The sequence below is a fragment of the Rhea pennata genome, chromosome 4, assembly GCF_028389875.1.
Source record: "Rhea pennata isolate bPtePen1 chromosome 4, bPtePen1.pri, whole genome shotgun sequence".
NCBI lineage: Eukaryota > Metazoa > Chordata > Aves > Rheiformes > Rheidae > Rhea > Rhea pennata.
The window spans coordinates 12,385,004-12,404,994 of record NC_084666.1 but is presented as its reverse complement, the minus strand read 5'-3'; the positions used below and the strand labels follow the sequence as shown (position 1 = coordinate 12,404,994).

Here is a 19,991-nt window from a genome sequence, read left to right as displayed (position 1 = left end):
GTATGAATGTTACTTGTTTAAATTGCCTATAACCTACAGTCCTTTTTCTCCTTCCCCTTCAGTGATAGTTTTTCAACTTGTAGTTTCACTGCAAGTGCATGAATAATGCAGACAACTGAAAAGATGTACTGTTGGATTGAAAGAAAGAAAAGACATAAATCCCCAACATGAGCGTGATAAATATTGAGTACTAATGACAATACAAAGTTGAAATGCTCTTTGTGAGATGATCTGCATCCCATGAATGTTTCCAATGCCTTGCAGACACATACAGACTTACTACATTTTCATTTTACTGGTAAAATGCAGTAGTGCCTGGTTAATGGCTTATTGCGTGAACATGTGGCTAGGCTGTAAAATTTAGCAGGGTATTTCGTGTATTTCTGAGAAATGTCTCAATATGAGACAATCATATTTCAGTGAGGTTAAGGAATTATATTGCCATAAAATTGGTTTTAGCTGGAAGTCAAATCTGCACTATATTGAGCCATATGGCCACAGTTCAGTGAAAGATGCTTCGTCTATTGTGGATGTAGATTCCACTTTCCATAATAAACTTAATCCTGTGTTCACAGATATTCCCACTAACCAGAGATGAAACATATTCACTGATTTTAAATCCGAGTGTGGAAAAGAAAGATGTCAGCAACTGTTTTGTATTAGAAAAATGTTGATGTCTTGCTACAGCTGCCCTTTCTGGTCAGGTTTTTGTAAGTCTGACTGGGCTGATGACCTATGCTGTGTTCCCTAGAGGAACCTGTGAGCATCCCTGTCATCTGGCATCTGCAGAGCTGGGTGTCAGCTCTGGACAACACTGTGTCCCGTTGGTCTGTATGGAGGAAAGGTAGTTCTCCAGAGCTTGTTGTAGGCTAGAGAAGCACCAGTACTGTAACTTGAAGTTTGGATACTGGGCTATATTTTACTTCTGCTGAGTCTGCAATTGCTAGCTGCGGCCTGAGGCAGGGTGGGGAGGGGGTGCTTCTTGATGGCCATCTGGAGCCATAGCCCAAAGGTGCTGTGCTGCAAATGCAGGAGACACTGGGATCAAGGAGAGAGAGCACGAGATGGGAACCAGATGAGTGGGTCTTGTGTGAGACTTGGCAGGTTGGGTATGTTATTGTTCGGAGTTTGTAGTGATTTACCATTTCCCCAAATTGATGTGGGTCACTCTGAGAGAAAAAAAAAAAAAAAAGAGAGAGAGAGAAGAAGAGGAGGAGCTTCAAGTTCTTGCTTCATCCTGTTAGAACTAGCTGTGGCCAATCTGACATTTCTGATCTTGTTTCCAGGTGAACAGTTCAGCTTCTCAATGTCTTGCCATGATTATTGTCAGTTAGCATGGTGCCGTGACAGGTTTTTCAGGTGTGAACCTGCATTTTTTCTGTTTTACTTTATCTCTCTCTGGCTACAGCAGTTTTGACAACCTGAATCATGTCTAACCGCTCATTCATACCCACTGGCTCCTCACAAAACAAGTCCACGTTTGTTTGCAAAGTCACATCCATAGCTCCAGGATACTGAAAACTCTTGCCTGGTGCTAAACTTTGGAAAAGATGCTCAAAACATGGCCTTTAGCAGGCTCAGGCAGCTCACTAGTGTAGGTTTAGCATCTCTGGAAACTGCAGAAAGCACGAAGGAAGGTGATGCAAGTGGGAACCTCCGGTGCTGAGCTGACACGTCAAACCCCTGGCATGTCGGCTGCAATGGGTGAAAGCAAGGGAGCTGCTTCCTGCGTATGGCAGTGGAAATGAGGGCAGTGCGTAGCTCATTTTAAGTAATTTGCCATAAATGTTTAAGGTCACCGTCTTCAAATATGGCCAAGTTCTCATTTAGAAGTTAAAAAAAAAAAAAAAGGCTTTGAGTTCTAAAAATGCTCGGCACTTCACTGTAATCCCCATGGCTAGTCTGTTTTTTACAGCTATATTTACTTATATCATGGCTGTACCTACAGGCAAATGTACTGCTGTGCAATGTGAAAGAGAGAGACAGTCTTGCCCTGGGCAACTTGTAATCAGATTGACAGAGAAACAGATTTTAAAATGTGCTGGTTCCTTTTGAAAATTGAGCTGAGACGATAGGTGTGCTGGCTGCGTTTTAGACAACATGAGCCCATTGCTGCTGTTTATGAATCCCAGCTGCAGTATTAATTCTGCATTCCTAGACCTTGACTTACACAGCTAAAACTGTCACAAATTTTGGTTACTACCTTTTGAAACATTTTGATATAGGTTCCTTTAGTTCTGTATAAACATGCATTGTTTTAATGATCAAATAAAAATTATTAAACAAGAATATTCTATAAACAACAAAGTCTGTTTGGAGGCAGTTTGAAAAGACTAAGCACCTACCTCTCCTTGAAGAAGATTTTTTTTTTTTTTGATACATGTAGCGTATGTGATATCTTTGTATGGCCAATAGGCCCTTTTGTTTTCAGTAGCAATAATTTAGTTATAGCCTATTCCTTTATGAAAGTTTTACTGGCTGCTTATTAATTCTCTCAAAGAAATGTCTCAGAGCAAGCTGATGAAGGAAGGTAGATGTGAATGTGAGACATTTGTCAGGGAGGAGAGTAAATAACTTTCTCTCTCTCTTTTTTTTTTTCCCTGCCTGTCACCAGACTATTCAACTTGCAATAAGTTATCAAGAACTGTAGTAAATTAGTATGCCACCTAGGACAGGCTGTTGATTATTGTGTGATTTCTATTTACTTTTCTGGAATGGGCTGCAGTCTCAGACGAGTGCTTCTTTCAGGAAACTCCTATAAATGACAAAAGGCCCCCCTTTTCCCCAGATATAGATTATACTGATGGCTTTTAATTAACTTTTAATTATGTGAAAGAGGCTCTTCATAACTCCTAATATTTCTGGGTTTATGGTTCATCCCTCCTGGCAAACTCGCACCGTCCAGCCTCTGCACAATAGGTGGAGGTGTAGTACAGTGAGTATGATGGTGCTCACAGGTCTTTAGGCACAGTGCCTCCTATGCAGTTGATAGGAAAGACTGTAAATATTCCTGTGGTTTTAATCAGTGGCTAACTGTAGTCCAGAACTGCAGTGGATTAAAATGTAAGAGGAAGAGGACAAGCTGTCCCAGAAAGATGCACTGGAAAGGAATTTATAAACATACGAAGATACACTTTGTTGTTTGCAGGGCTAATGCTGACAGAAAAAACAAAAAGGACAAAAAGTAAATTTTGGAACAAATCTGAAAAGCAGAAAACTCATTTGAAAGTGTTTTAAAATAAAAATGAGCAAATAACCATTCCTAATTATTATAATCGGTGCTAGAAAATTTAGAGTGGGATCTAGTCTTTTTAATTGAGGAGTTTGACAGAGATCTTGCTTCATCAAAATGTTAGGTGCTTGGCCTACCTAGGGGCAGTCAACCTAACTCTACCCAGACATCTAGCTTTCTCCAACAAGATGGACAGAAACCTCTGAAAACTCTCCTTGGCTCTAGTCTCCCAACTAGTCTAAGAATCTTCCCTTTCTCTGTTGACTGCACAGGGAACATGTTTGTGAGGGAACATCAAGTACTACTGTTGCTGAGATAACAGTAATTGTTAGGTGCCTCCATCTGTGTAGCATTTTTTCAGGGTGGTACTGAAAAATAGTAAGGATACCGTGGCATTATATGGGCTGCATTGCTGTTTGTGACTTAAGTGGGTTTTGGGTGCACCAATAGGCAAAAATTGGAGCCTGCCCTAACCTCAGAGGGATAATTATTGGCCCTGGGCTCAGGATGTGATTGAAAAATGGTGCCAAGCTTGTTGCTGTAGTGAGCATTATGGCCCTGATCACTCAGGGGAAGGTTGAAAGAAATGCTGATTTTATGCTGATAGCATTAAGTGACAAGAAGCTTCAAATACTTTGTAGGGAATTTAACTCCTTGTCTTTCTTTTGATGCCTTGCTTGTAACCTGGGGATGATGGTATATCTCTCGCTGTTGTGATGGTTCTCAGAAAGTGAACTAAGAGGAACACGCAGGTATGACATATGTAGATGATACCTATAAGTTAATGCTTTCTCTGCACAGAATGAATTTTGATATTCCTCTTTCAGAATGACGTTCACTGCTCAGGATGGAGAAATAGGCTGATAGGAACTTTGTGAAGTTCAGGAAAGGGAAATGCAAAGTCAAAAAGGCCAACTGCATACTTAATAAGCATGTAACAAGCAGGTCCAGGGAAGTGATCCTTCCCCTCTCTTTGGCAGTTTTGAGATTGACTCTGGAGTACTGCAAAAAGACACTATCATACTGGAGAAAATCCAGTGGAGGACTATCCAGATTCTGGGCTGCAGAATCAGATGCACACAGAGATTCTTAGGGAGCTTGGGTTATTCAGACATAAGAAGGGCCAAGGGAGATCTTACTGCTGTCTAAAAGCATCTAATGGGGAGATGAAGGTGGAGCCAGACTTGTCTCAGAGACACAGAGGAGGAAGGACGAGAGGCAGCAGGCACAGGCTGGAACATGGGAAATTCCAACCAGATACAAAGACACCAATTTGCATAATAAGAATGGTCAAACACTGGAACAGGCTGTCCAGAGAGTCTGTGGGACCTCCATCCTTGGAAATATGCAGAAATCAAGTGGATATGGTCCTGAGCATTGTGCTTTAACTGAGCATGCCTTGAGGAGAGGATTGGACCAGATGACCTCTGGAGGTTCCTTCCTACCTCACGTTTTTAATATTCCATACTCATAGGCATTCTAGGAATTAAACCTGGTAAATAATTCCCAGTAGCCTATCTGCTAGCACAGCAGATTATCTGAGGAGAACAGGTCAATAAGAGGGAAAAGCAGTCAGATGAACTTAAGTTTTGACCTAGAATAAGATTATGTTCATCTGGCAGGAGAGAAAGATATGGAGAGACTGTAAAAACATGCACCTTTCCAGTCAAGGAGCTAAATTCTAATGCAGCACCTGGACAGTATCCATCACTGTCTATCAAACACTAGGACTGTGTCTGCCAGACCAATAGCTGATTAGGTGAGATGAATTATTTTTATCCTTTATGACTAATTCAGGTTACTTAAGACTGTCTGTTCAGATCTGAAGGCATGCAACTCTGTATTTCTTTGTTTGCTATGTATATATATGCCAGGTGACCAGCAGATCTAGTCAGAAACATACACATCTGCATAGCTGAGATTAGAAATCAGCTCTGGAACAATGAGGCATTTTTTTTTCCTTCATAGACGTTAACTCTAAGAGACTGAGACCACTCAAAACATCAGTACAGCATCGGTTTAACATAAAGTAACTGGATGAAATGTAATGTTCGGTCGCTGGAAGTGGATGGCCATTTAACTCAAAAATTTAAGTTACATTGCAATAGGTAATTTTTCATAAAGAACAACTAAGAGTATTAGTATGAATGTTTTTCATGATTAATAATTAATAGCAGTATTTGCACATATTTATTTATTTACTATATGTATTTAATTTTGTTAAAATAGGGCTACTTCCTACTAGGGACAATCAGATGGCTCATATAGTGTTGGGTGCTTCTGGTACATCTGGAACAGATGCTATTGAACTCAAAAAATATCCAACGTGGAGATTTTGAGGAGAATAGCAGAGAGGTTTTTCATCCTTTCTTTGCCAGAATGTGGTTGCTCTTGCCAATGTATCTTCTTCAAATTTTGCTCCTCCATTCTTGAATTTTTCTTTCTGTGGTTCCTCCATTTCTCTCTTATAACACTACAGTAAGCACATACATGTTTTTTTTTATTCCCATCCTGTGATATTAGTGAAAAACACAGAGAAAATGGGATATATGTAAAGTCACATTTGAAATTCATGTTACAGTCTCAAGAACTAATACAAATTCTGAGTGCCAACCCAGTGGTAGGGCGAATGTTTCTTTCTGATTTTGCTCTAGCTGGGGTCAATTCCAGTGTCTGGGGAATGGTCAGTTTGCAAAGTTCCTGCTGACTTGAGAACAGAATTGATACCCCAAGACTAACTTTAGTGTGATATTTTTAGATCCCAGTGCATCTGCCTTTACTAAAAACAAAAAGCCAGAAAACCTCGACTATATACCTTTTCAGCTATATGATTTTTAAGCCATACCTTGTAGCTGAGTCTCTTTAGCAATATTCTTGTCAAGACAGAAAGCCCCTGAAATCTTCCTAGCTACCTTATTTGTCTGTAAGCACACTGCCAGGAATAGAGCTCTCCAACTTCTCACTTCCTTTTTTTTTTTTAAAAAAAAAAAAAAAAAAAAAGGATTACAAACTTTTCAAAAAATAAAGTATTATTAAAAATGGTACAAGGGGGATTAGTAGAAGTGTTTGTTTCCTCTCTTTCCTAGTCACTTTTAACTTTTCATTAAAATGTGATAAATAGAGCCAAAATAGCATGCTTGGACACAAGCAGAAAAATAGTAACTTTTGCAGGGGCATTTTGAAAATACAGTAAGTAGACTAAAGAACATTCATTCAGCCCTTTCTCCCTCATATATATGAAAACATCTACTGAATTGCCAAAGGTTTAGTAATCATATCACTCAACTGGAAAGACACCAGGGTTCATGTTCCTGCAGTGGCACATGTGAGTGCTCTAACAGCTGATCTACAGTCAGGGTCTCCGTCCCAAAGAATATTTTCTGTGCATGTATATAAGGTGGAACAACCCCAGTGGGAATGCTGTCCCCCCTGCTTCCCTCATGGACCTCAGGAATCATGCTGGTAAATCTGCTTTTTGCTGATTTTCAGCAAAACATTTCAGTTATGGCAAAGCAGTGGAAAAAATGTTTTATCCATCATCTTTCCATGAGCCCCAATCAACACCCATTCCAAGTGAACCTGGAGAAAACCAGCACAATGAGTGCCAGATATATGCATAAAAACCTACCTGAATATAAAATGGATACTTTACAACTGCAAAAATCTAAACCCTGATGGCGCGAAGTTTATTATCTGTAGTGCTGCTAGAATCAGGCACAGCAGTACTATAAGCTTCTGAATATAAAAGCTCTATTCTTCAGAGAAGTCCTTTTTCTATTAATGAGATTCAGCCTAATGGGACCAAAAATTACTTTAAAAGACATTTCCTTTCTGTTTTTCAAGGGCTTTTTTTCCAGTCCATTTGGACTGGGTATCAAAGATAAGGGAAAATACTTCAATAGCAAGAGCTTTTATAATTAAGCTTTGTAGCCTACATAATGGAGATATAGCCAAATTCAAATGAAAAATAATTACTGTTTTTTCAGGGCTTGCTTCCGCTACTCTGCCTCCCTTTCTTCTCCCGCTTCCATTTTCCCCTTCAAAACCACACAAGGAGTTGTACCTTACACATGCAAGACTAGCTTGATGCAGCTCCTGGGATTGTGTTTTCCCTGTGTTTTAGAAGGGAAGAGCTGTTCAATCTTTAACTATACCCAGACCTCCATAAAGGAGAGTACCTACTGCTCTTGAAAGGAAGCAAGTGCTTGCTGAAGGATAACCTCTTTCTTTAGTAACTCACTTCGTAGTGCCAGCTACCCCTTCAGATATGGGAAGAAACAATGATGTGGGACGCCTCTGAGAGACTTTGTAGATGATGCTAAGATGGGCATGGCATTTATCTTTTTCCTGTCTTTAGGAACCTCTCCCAATCCCTATGGCATTTTTAAAGGTCTTGGTGATTTCAACCAGCTTCTTCAGCCCACTTGAATGTATCCCATCTGGTTGCAGAACCTGTGTGTGTACAAATATATATATATATATATATATATATATATAATATATATATATATGTATGTATACATTTTTTCAACATGCTACAAATTCTTAAAAAGTTGTAACATAGCAATATAGAATCAGGAGAGAAAGGAATAGAAAACACTTGAAGTTGATGTCTTAGTTGTAGTTAGTGGTATCTTGGGAACATAAGGGGATGGCCTTTGGCTGTGAAAGCACTAGGGATCTGTTGAGAATTTAGGATAATAGGACTGGAGGAGACAATTTCCGTAAAGTCAGGTTCCCCATGGTAATGTCTGAAAAGCTGACTTCTCCAGTGTTCCCAGAAAATTCTCCTGGAGCCTTATGAGAGTTGAGGGCTATAATAAAAGGCCAAAGGCACACTTATAGCATTCTTAGTGTGCAAAACAGAAAAGATCAAGAGCAATACTAAAGAGTTTTACTTATTGCACAAGATGATGATCAGTCCAATATGATTCATATTTTAATCATAACAACTATCTTTCTTTCTTTCATATTTTTTCTCCATCCACTAATTACCATCCCTGTAATTTCTGTTCAAGCTTAGTGCAGTTTTTGCTGCCAGCAAATTAATGGCTGGAGACTAGGAACTGCTTGACCTATCTCTTCATTAGTTTGCATCAACACACATATTCAGTCATTTGCTGTGCATCCATTCCCCTGTTTGGTAAACACTTTTTTTTTTTTTTTAACTTATTTATTTTTTGCTCTGTGATGTCTTCAGGCAGAATATATTTACAGGTTTGTTGAAGGTCTGCAAAGTAACTTCTTGTATTTTATTAGCCTCCTAACGCTCAAGCTGAAAAGATCAGTGTGTGCCTATTCTGTCTGAAAAATAATAAGGCTTGTGGAGATACTGATGAGAAAGAAAGTAAATTGCCCATTTCTGCTGGGAAGTCCAACTTTTTTTTTTTTTTTTTTTTTTTCCCTAAGTCACGCAGAATTTCCTTATTTTATGGACACTGGTTATAGAACACTGCCCTGCTGTTGCCGGAGCTGGCAGTATGCCTCCCCCAGTGCGCTCCCCCAGTCAAACTGCTGACTTAGAGCATACTGGGAAAGGCCATCTCGTTTAGTTTCATACCACAATACATCATTGTAGATTAAACCATTTGAATATATGATAATATTAATATAAAATCATCTTACAAAACACCTAAAAACAAGTTTTTACTCTTTTTAGATTTAGAAGCTACAAACAGTACATTAAATGATCATGTCTGCTTAAGAACTAGCAATAGCCAGGCTAACATTAGACCTTGTAGGAAGATCAAAGGACTCTTCTGTTTTAACATTAGTCTTTTTTACTGAACAGTACTTTGCTGAAAAGTAGCGTGATGTGGAGACAGACAAACAAAATAGTAATATCCATAAAAAATAGAATTAGGTTTCTTAATCTTTGGTAAGGTCCACAATAAAGCTTCTGTTCTTCCTTCAACAATTCAGTTGCACACACAAGCTATGTTTCTAGCTCTTCTTAATTTGCAGTGATTCGTACAGATTCAGTAATAACTTTAACATTTCTGAGGAGTCGTTTGGGGGTAACTTTAAAGGAAAAATCTGCAAGGTTAAGTTCGTATTAGGAAGGCATTTCATTTTACTTTCTGCTTAGAATTACCCTAGGTTGATTCTTTAGTTATTGTTTTTACAAGTATGAGAGTAGAAGAACTATATTTCACTCTGCAGCTTTGTCATTCTTGAGGTATCAAGTCTTTCATATCATCCAAGAAAAAAATCATAATCCTTGGCAGTCCATTTTGTGTATTTTATGAATGCCATCTGAGAAACAACATCTCATTTACAACTGAGATCAAGAGCTGGAGTAATTTCTGTACCAGTCAAACACATCTAATAACACATAAATAATGTAAATAGTAAAAACAAGAAAAATAGATGAGTTAATTACTTAGTCTGAAAAATGTTGACATGTGATGGTAGTGCAGTTGAGCTATAAACTCTGCCCTATGATCAGCGGTGTTGCTACGAAGATTTAGGTTCAAAACTCAGTTGAAACAGTATGTAGATGTGCAGTTTTACGTGATGGTATCAGTGAGAGTTTTGATGCTGCCCTATACCCAGCAGCCTGATCTCCAGTTCAGCTCAGCACCTTCACCTAAGCCCTCTTTGAGATGTTCTTAATGGAAATTAATTGATCTTTGTGGGTATGGCTCATAGTTTAAAATTAGTTCTGTCATTAAAGTTTTTGCTCGAATGGTCCAGAGAGCTCGCCGCTCTAGGACTGAGTCCCTGTATGCAAATCATCTGTGTCCGGTGGGAGGTGACCTTTGAGGCCCAGGTTCCTCCTGCACTTTGCAACTCAATGCACAGGCTGCTGTGTGCTTAAATGAAAAGTTTCTGTATTTTGATTTCATATTCAGCCAAAAGTGAGTTTCTTCTTTCAGGTTCAGTTTAGAGTACTGTGGAATACCAGATGTTTTGATTTCAAACCACACACAAGATTATATAATTATAAAATGGTGGTTATCATCTTTCCCTCTGCTTACTGCAGAAAACTCCCATGGCAGGTCTGACACTATGAGTCTAGATATGTCTTCATAATGCAAATTTGGGAGATTTTTTTCTTTTTTTAATACTAGAGAAAAGGAAATGAGTATGAAAGCAAGAATTAAAGTTGAGAACAGCTTCTGAAGCTAAAAGAGAAGGCACAATTGGAATACGGAAAGTTAGAAGATTGCCTTGTGTTAGAGAAAGTGCTGATTAAGATCAAATTTATCTTGAGTTTAGATTGTGATTGGACCTAAACTGAGGGGAGGAGATTTATATCTCAAACACAGTGCAAGTGATGCATGGTAATATCCTGTGTTTATTGCCACTTGAATTACAGTATAGTTTTGAATTGCTGCCAAATCTACAGTTAAGATTTCCCAGTAATCACTATGATTATTCCAAGTCTTCATGGCAATAGTGGAGAAAAGGAAGTATGATAGTCAAGATACTGCAGCTTAAATTGTCAGACTCATTTTATCCTTTGGGACTCAGATTGACTGTGGTTCCACACAGCAGAAGGAATAGTTAGGCATATACATTTACGAGTCAGTCTTGAAAGCTTTCAGAATTATTTGTCTTCTGTATTTCTTCCTATTTCATCAGCTTTTCCTTTCTCCATAGCTTTTCTTTCTTTCTTTCTTTTCTTTTCTTTTTTTTAATTTCTGGAATGCTTTACTTCATATATATGCGTGGTATAGTATTTTTAATTTCTACTAGAAATCATTTTTGCTCACTTCCCATTGATCTATACTATATCCTATTTGTTCTTATTTCCTTGACAATCCATAGCATAGATTCTTGAAACATTCTTTTACCTCCATGTAACTATTACAAGTTATGTATCTGCATCTGATCTGAATATACACATGTATGTTATTGTGGTCATGGGAGATTAAGAAGTGAAGTTGGGGATAAACTGCATAATGCAAAGTTACAGTTTTTCTAAAAAGATTTTTAGAAAATCTGACAGGAGGGAGGAATGTTAAATAAAGTTGTTTAGAAGTTTGGGTGAAGTTTAGATGTGATGTATTCTGTTTTTTGGAGCCAAAAGTAGTTATTTATTTTGAATTTAAACCCTCAGCAATTTCTGTTAGTCAGCTCCTCTGTTAGTATGTCCCAGTTACATCTCTGCATCAGTCACAAGCTCCCTTGTTGGTGAGAAGCCTTGCTACTTGTTCTACTTCCAAAGTAAATAAAGCTTGTTATAGAAAGCTTTTAACTTTAACGTGGATACAATATTTACTCTGGAGTATTTTCTTCCATAAGTAGTGTTTGCCAGCGGGCAAATCTGAGCACCCAGTGTGTTGGCTGTGGGAAGCAAATCTGTATGCTTGGTACGTAATGATCAATTTAAACTACTGAAATATAAATCAGAACACTGAGGGAAATTCAAAAACATTTCATTAAATGATTTATGATTCTTGTGTGGATAAGAGTATAGTTGGGGACTCTGCCCTGTATGCTTCAATGTCCACAGTCTTTAGGCTAACTTTCTTCTCAGAGATTAAACTCTGAAAGGTGCATAGCTCATTTTTTTAACTGCAGCATTAGCAAATCTCAGTATGTTTGCATTCATTATATTTGGCATTTTGCTTATGACTTCAGTTTCTAGAATGATGTTATTGAATGAGTCCTACCTTTCATTTATTTCTGCTTTCTGGAAGCTGTTTTTGAATCTACATAGCACAGGAGAAATTTAGACCTACACTCAGGGATCATTAACAATGAAAAACATTCCCAGATTTATAAATTTAATTCCTTCATTATATTGAAGCCAATTGTATTGAAGCATAAGATCCATTAAGCAAGACGATGACACTGTAGTCCGGAGATTACCGTTCCACTCACGTGCTGTCTATGCATTTTCCAAAGAATACACCACACTGATTTGTTCTCCTAGCTGTATACGTTTTTAAAGATGTTAACAGGAGAGAATCAAGATAGTGACATTGACAGAAAGGGCTGTTTGGACTAGAAAGCAGAATCCAAAGGTAATAAACTTTCCATCTGGATTTAGTGGCATGCTGGTTCCAGTGCCAAGGCTTGGAAGGAAGGGTATCACTGCAAGCTGAGCATGAATCTCATGACCAGCCTTGGGCCCCATCCACGCATTCACATGCAAGGATGTGCCTAGACACAAGCTTTGGTATGAAATGTGGGGCTCACGCTGCAGCTGTATTGTGGAGGCTGCTTGGCCCCTTAGCCCTGGACCAGATCCTTCTTCTTGTGATCTGAGCTGGTCAGGAACCAACAGGGTTGAGCATTAGGTAGCTCAGTCAGCAAGCATTTTGAATTAATTTATTTCCAAGAAAAATGCTGGTGTTTTGAGTCTAAGTTGCAGCTGCTAGGGTGGCAAGAAAAGTACAAGGCTTTGCGCTGGACACTCCTTTCCACCCTGCGGTGCAAGCAATGGCACAGGGAAGCCATTCAGCTACACTGAATTTGAGGGTAGTGTTGTGCCCTTTGAAGAAAACTGATTTCTGCATGAGCATGTTACAGGAATCTTTGGATGCTGTATCTGGGCCGTGAGCAACGTACTTGGGCTACATATACTAATAAACAGATGCAGTTTGAAGAGTTCAGAAAAGGGAAAAGGAAGCCATTAGTTGCAATGGAAATAACAGATTACATTTAAGAAGGTGTCGTTTATACAGACTTTCCAATAAAAATGACAAATTTCATACTCTTGGGTAAAGAATATAATTTAAAATGTGGAAAATTTTAGACAAGTTATGGGCTTTTATTTTGCTCTCACACCACTATAAGAAGTAGATTTGGCATAATGTGTGGTTTAGTGCATGGTTTTATAGGTGGACCATGAATTCTGAAGTATATGTGAAACGCTCTTGTTCAGCAAAGTATTTCAATATGTGTTCCATGTTAAATATCTGAAAATTTTACAGAAATTAGTAGAACTGTGTATGCACTTCAAGTACATGCTTAAATAACCTGTCAAGTTAGAGCTTGTACAAATGTTGTATTTACAGCTTTTTCCCAAGAGTAATAGCACAAAAAACTCAATCCAGCTGTCATCTCTACATAATTCATTAGAACTTCCAATTTTTTTAAACTTCAACTCTACTTCAAAAAAGTAACTACATAAAAAAATGTACTGTTTTGTCTAATGTATTTGCTTGTATGTGTTTATATTATTGCAATTCTTTTTACATAACTGGCTGCCATTTATGTCTGTTAGCACTTAACTCTCACTGTATAGAAAAGTGATTGGGATTCTGTGGTTTCTTCTGCATCATTTGTTGAATAACATCGTTTTATTGTTGAAGTGTGAGCCAAATAGAGCCCAGCTGGCCTTTGAAAATCCATGTAGTGTTTGTATGCTAGCTGCTTGCAATCTAGTCCTGAAAAGATGATAAAAATGGATCCTCACAGTGGCATTTTTAGAACCACACTATAAGGCACTGGCAAACTGCAAAGGCTGAAAAAGTTGAAAAAAGTGTGACTGATTAAACTATATTAGAAGAATTTCTTTGTTATTGAAAGCCTGCCATTAAGTCCACACAAGGAGACAGCTGGAACTCTTACTTTGTCTGAGTCAAGGTATTAAATGAAAAGGAAACACAAATAAATGATTAACGCGTTTTTCTGCATCAAAACAAATTGCCATCTTATCCAAAATGTGTCAGCAGGAGAAGAGTGGTGTAGCAACCACTTCTTCTTCTTGAGTGATTCTTTTAATTTCACTATATTACTTCACTTAATTCACTTATATTCACTTAATTTCACTATAGCAGTGATTATTTGTAGATTTAATATTTACAGCCTCACATGAAGTGATTTATTTATATGGACATAAAAAATGAGTCTTTGTCAATTCTTCTTTGTTAGTCTTGAGATTTTTGCACATGGCTTCAAGAACCTTGGTCAGTTTGGGGTGATTTGAAATAGAAGTTACAGAGTTTAACATTCCCAGATTTGGTGAGGAAATATCAGTAGGACCTGGATGTGCTTTTCTCTTAGATACTTTGGAGTCTCTTATCCACAGAATTCTCATAAATAAGGTATGTACAAAATCAGACATTTACAGAAGAAAAATAAGTCTATGTTGTCTATTATATAAAAAATAGGCTTCTAAATATAAGGATTTTTTTTTCTCTTTTAGATAATTCTTGTAAGTTCTTCCCATAACGACCGTGACCAAAGTCTTTTCATAAGTATGGATGAAGGAGCCACTTTCCAAAAACAGCCCATTAGTTTCTTTGTGGAAACTCTCCTTTTTCACCCAAAAGAAGAAGACAAAGTACTTGCTTACACCAAGGAAGGCAAGGTAAAGCTCACAAATACTGTATTTTTTAAAAAATATAGGAATTATTCCATTAAGATGATATAAAACAGTTGTCATATGCTAATTACTGTTGAGTTTTATGAGTTATATATATTTTGTGAAATATCATTTGTCCATTAGGGAACCATATTCAGTTTTTTAGAGGCTTATCTGAATATTTATTGTATGCATCTCCAATCTCTTTGTTTTTCAGTAATTTCAATCCTAACATTTGCAGTTGACATGGATATTGCTAATATAGTTAACTACTGCCTCTGAAATGTGCTGCTCCTTATAAAGTGACCATTAGCAATTGTTCTTTAATTTACAGTGTAGTAGAAAGTTTATGAAGCTGAAATGCTGCCTTCAAAAACTGTTCTAGAGATGTAAAATAATATAAAATAAAATATACTTCTGTTTAGTTGTACAGCAGAAGAGGAGCTTAGGACTCACTGAATCTGTAAAAATACTGAATAATTCTTTCCCACACCAAGTATTTATACCAAATTCAGATTCCAAAGTTGTATCATGTTGTTGTAGATTCTGAATCTCTTTCAGTTTGCTTCAAATTAAATTATAAAGAGCAATGTCAATTTTCTGCATATGTTAGGCTAATCATGGGATGACTGAGCACATAATCCTGTAACAGTGTAGTTCAACTCCTTCTTAAAATGCCAAAACTGAAGCTGTGAAGTCACTGGGATTGAGGGCCCAGTAGTGATCTTGACTCACTTCTGTGTGTACTCCTGTTTTAAGCTGCAATTAAGTAGGCTGTAGGGGAGAAATAATAGAATGAAAATCATTAAAAATCAAATTAATTCACAAATTGTATGGACTGTATTGCTTTTTTACTTACTGGCTTTGATTATTAAATCCTAACACAGTTAACTGGTATGAATGTGACAAATACATGTTATGTGAACAAAAGACTTGAGGAAAGCTTATCTTATGAAAAGGTCTGTTTTCAGTTAGGCTTTTGTTTCTGGTGATAGATAGAGTTCCTGAACTGGGTATAGTCAAGACAATCAAATGACTCAGAAAAGGTAATTTGGGTGTAATGGAGTATGGTGGTATTTGGGTGAGAAGTGTATGCGGAAGCTGACCAACCACAGTAAGTGAGTAAAAATCTGGCTGAGAAAGAAAAGCGGGCAGGAGCTCAAGGTGAAGCATTTGTATAGTGCTTTGCTGAGTTATGCAAGATAGGGAGATTTTCAGGCATTTTGTGCTTGGATAATCTTCCAGAGGGAGTGATACTATTACTTGCCATACTTAAAATGTGACTGGACAAAAAACTACAAATTACTGAATAAAGAATATTCTGCATCAGTAGTAGAAAGGATTAGGTGATCTGACAGGCTTTCTCAGTCTATCAGTTTGACAGTTAAAGGAGATAATCATGAAGATTTACTGGACAAGTCCTACAATCTTTGTTTAAGTTGTATAGGAAAATAGGATAACTTTGACTATAACTGGATGAGTCACTTGCTTAAATTTTGTGTGAGAGCTGAAGTACTTGGCCTAGCAGAGAGAGGGAAATGAAGTGATACAGGCAAAGAAGGCATTGAAAATCAGACTGGCAACTCGGCATCAAAAGAGGTCACTGTATCAAAGTCAATGGTCTTGAGAGATAACGTTGATCTGAGTTTGGCCAAGGGCCAAACTCTGGATTTTCTAACTTTACCTTGACTTAAAGAAAGTAGTATCAGAAAGTAACATGATGTAAGTCTCAGCAGAAGCCATTACCTCCTATTACTCAAATAATTTCTTACAAAAGCACTCTTGAGAGTACAGCCAATGCAGGATAGAGTCCTTAATAAACAGCAGTCACTGAGGCTTCTCTGTCTGCTGGAGCATCATGGCCTTTCACACGTACGATTTGATTTAGTGCTCACTTTATATTGCAAAATCTGCAATGTTCTTTCATTCAGAACCATAGATTTTATTTAAATAAAGCTGTAGCCTCTAGCTGACATTCTAAATTAATGCAAATCCAGTCAATGTAGTTAGATTAATCCATTTACTATCTCAAATCTATACTTTCGTTTTCTAGCTACCACAATAATAATGAATAACAATCACTTGTTCACTGAGTCTATATACATGCTTTTTGATTTTTAAAACTTGACAAGGACACAGTAGATTTTAATTGTTTGTTTGGAAGCTCTAGGGATGAAAAAATGGCCCAACTAAGTAATGCATTTTCTGTTTTTTTAATAGAGTGACATTTATTGCACGGGTGGCGCTTAACAGAATTAAAACAATTAAACTATTAAAATTAAAAACAACTATTTGCTGACAAGTGGATGTTGAGAAAGTTACCTCAGTCTTTATCTTTACCTGTTAAATATTGCTGCTTGTCTGTAGCAAAATGGAATACGTAATAGTTTTTTTCATTTGTCGATAAACCTGTGCAGTTAAGAAAATATATTTCTTCCAGTTCTTGTAAGACTCTGCCCCACCAAACAATCAGTGACTGAATAGGTGAATTATTATCACATGACAGTGGAATAGTTTTACTGGTATTCTTTTTTCTTTTAGAGATGTTAAGGGAAAACCCATCATGTGTAAATTGTATCAAATAAACAATGCATGTAGATATTAGCATGTATTAAATCTGCCCTTTAAAAATTCTGGTAGATATTGCTGTTTTAAATGGAGGAAAGATGTTATGAGGGCAGACACTGGAGGAGGGAGGTTTCGGAGCAGCAGTTTATGTCTTGCTTTATTATGCAAGATATTTATTATGAAAACAACTTTCATCTGCACTGTTGATATCGATCCTTGTCATTCTCATTCTGCTTTTACTGTGGATGAAGCGCTCAGAGGCAAGGTGGAACCATCGTCTTCCCCTTCCTCCCGGCCGGCTTCTGCCTCTCTGCTGAGTGACCGTTTCTCAGGGGACACAAACTGGTATCTATAAAGCAAGCACTTAAGAATCTCTCTCCTCATCAGATCTCTTAAGCATTTTTGTATATTTTAGCTCCTACTTGAGCAGCATATTAAATTCCATTGGCTTATTGACTTAAAGTATATTTGACTGAATAAGGGTTTAAGCATATGGAGAGCATTTGTGCTTGTTTGGTCACTGAATGGGAAGAAGGTGAAGAAAAGCGTCTTTGTACACTCCCTCTAACCATGCCAGGATCAAAAAAATGTGATTCAAAATGAATTGTGAATTGTTTTCACGGTAAACAAGAAGACGCTGAGTTTTGTTCTTTATAGATTATTTTTCAAAAGATTTTCTCTGTGTTTCTGTTGATTAAAAAGATGTAAAGGTATTACTCTGAAAATCTGAAAATATTGTAGAAAATTCCTGGAAATGATTTTCTTGTATTTGTGTGCAGTCTGTAATTTTAATAGTGACATAGGCCCTGTTTTTTAAGAAGTACGTTATGAACAGTTTCCCATCATCTGATTTCTCTCTCTCTCTCTCTCTGTGTATGTTTTTTTCCTTTGTAGGTTTATGTGTCAGTTGACTTGGGGAAAAAATGGATCCTTCTGCAGGAGCGAGTTTCAAAAGATCATATTTTTTGGTAAGAAGCAGTTATTCTCCCAGCAAAAATGAAGAGCAGAAGTATTTGATTCTAATCAATCACAATTTTTTTGGAAGTACTAATACTGTAAGAGCCTTAGCAACGCTTGCAGTTCTAGTATGTCAACATTCCTACATCCACTACTGCAAATTCATACATGTCAGTGCTCATACTTAGTGTCAATGCATAAAGGATTTACAGGTCTGGATGTACGTTCCCCAAGATTTAGAGAGAACTTCAAATGTTCAGTGAAATTGCTCTCATTTTACTCGCAAAATTGATTGTTAGAAAGGAGAGCATTTTTTTGCAAAAAAAAATCGGTAAAATATTATTTGAGAAAGATTGAATCAGACGTATTAAATACAGTCATATATAAACTTACACTATTAGGGAAACAAATGCAAAATACGACTTTACTGAGTATACAAACATCAAGTGATCTTATTTTCATTTCAAATATCTTGCAATCTCTCAAAATGTTTAGAAAGTGGTCTTTGCAATTTGAAAAAGTATTTGAAGAATAAAATGCTTTTTTATATACTAATGAAATCAATTTGCAAAATGTGTAACTTCTTTGACATTCAAATGAACATTTTTCTTTTGCCAGTGATTTTAATTGATTTTATTTTTAAAAGTAGTCAATTTGCCCACTCAACACTTATTTCTATTGAAAAAGCCAGAGAATTCTACCTTTCACATTTTGACTTCAGCACATAACTATAGATTGTGCATATCTGATGACTGTAACATCACCAATAACTGGGGCTTTTTTGTGACAGAATTAGCTGTAACTTGCTAGACACTTTCCTTTCCTAAGTGACTTTTGATCTGGGTCTTAATTCCAGAGGCACTCTAATCTGTGTTAATTGCAGGAAGTATAATTATCTGTGTGTTTGTGGAGTGGTAGCTGGCTTTCAGCAATACTTAGTGGTTTGCTAGTGGTATTGCCAGTCCTGAAATGGATTTACCTGATTTCAGCTGCCAGATCTGCTACGTGTTTGGCATTCATGTTGTTCTCCTTCCTCAAGCAGTTGCTCTCTGCTTGCATTGAAATGGATACTCATTCTGGCAAAAGGCAAAGAAAAAAAACACAAAAAACAGAACAACAAAACAAGCTTCTGATGTAGAGGTTGCATTTTATAAAGTGTACAGAACTGTCACAATACCTGCAGATACCATGGCCTAAAATGCAGCTTGGCAACCAGTCCAAATATGCAGTGGCATGGTGCTGCTGGGGAAGCTGGGCAGGACGGCGGCTGCGGCACATGAACAGGTTGAGCTGTGCCAGGCTCTCCTGTTGCACAGAGCAGTGAGCACTACGACCTGCCCTGCCCTGCTCACCATTGGCGTAATTGTCCCCTGGACATACTGAAGCCATTTTTTTCATAATTCCAAATGGTTTTTTTTCCCAATATGCAGCCTGCTTCCAGTTCATTCTGTCAGAACAACCCATGCTTTGACTGTAGTAACAGCCATCTGATTTACTCCAGTTTATGTCAGCCTTTTCTGCTGAAGTTCTGGAGTCAGCCTAATCCTTTCTGCTTTCTTGCTCCTGCAAAATGCAGCCTTGCCCAAGAGCTTGCCTCCACACAGCAACTGAAGCTTCATAAGCAATACCCATCTCTTAGCTACCATGCCAGGGGTATAATGATTTGGAAGTGACACAGTGGGTCAGAAGCATCACATTTGCCTTACAGAGCAGTTTTCTTAGGGCAGATATGCAGGGTGTTAAGTCAGGAGGGGATTTGGCTCTCTCTCTTTAATTAAAAAGCATTTTAAATGTATGCAGTACAAAACCCATCAAACTCAGTAAGAGTTAAGAAAACAATTGGAATCCTCTCTCCTGCGGAGCTGTTTAATGACGGTTTGCTTTTCTAAGTGTAGTTAGTGCACTTAAATTTTGAAAACCTTAACATAGCATTGAAATAAATAACAGTTTTGCTCTAACTAAAATAATAAG

The 19,991-nt window shown here is 37.5% G+C and overlaps 1 protein-coding gene across 1 annotated transcript in view; it reads left to right on the top strand.

The window, feature by feature from the left end:
* SORCS2 (sortilin related VPS10 domain containing receptor 2) overlaps positions 1-19,991 on the top strand; it is a 541,923-nt gene that overhangs the window by 420,268 nt on the left and 101,664 nt on the right. The window contains exons 4-5 of the mRNA XM_062575300.1: positions 14,337-14,501; positions 17,958-18,031. Of these exons, the coding sequence (XP_062431284.1) occupies positions 14,337-14,501; positions 17,958-18,031 (239 nt within the window). The remainder of the gene's footprint in view (positions 1-14,336; positions 14,502-17,957; positions 18,032-19,991) is intronic.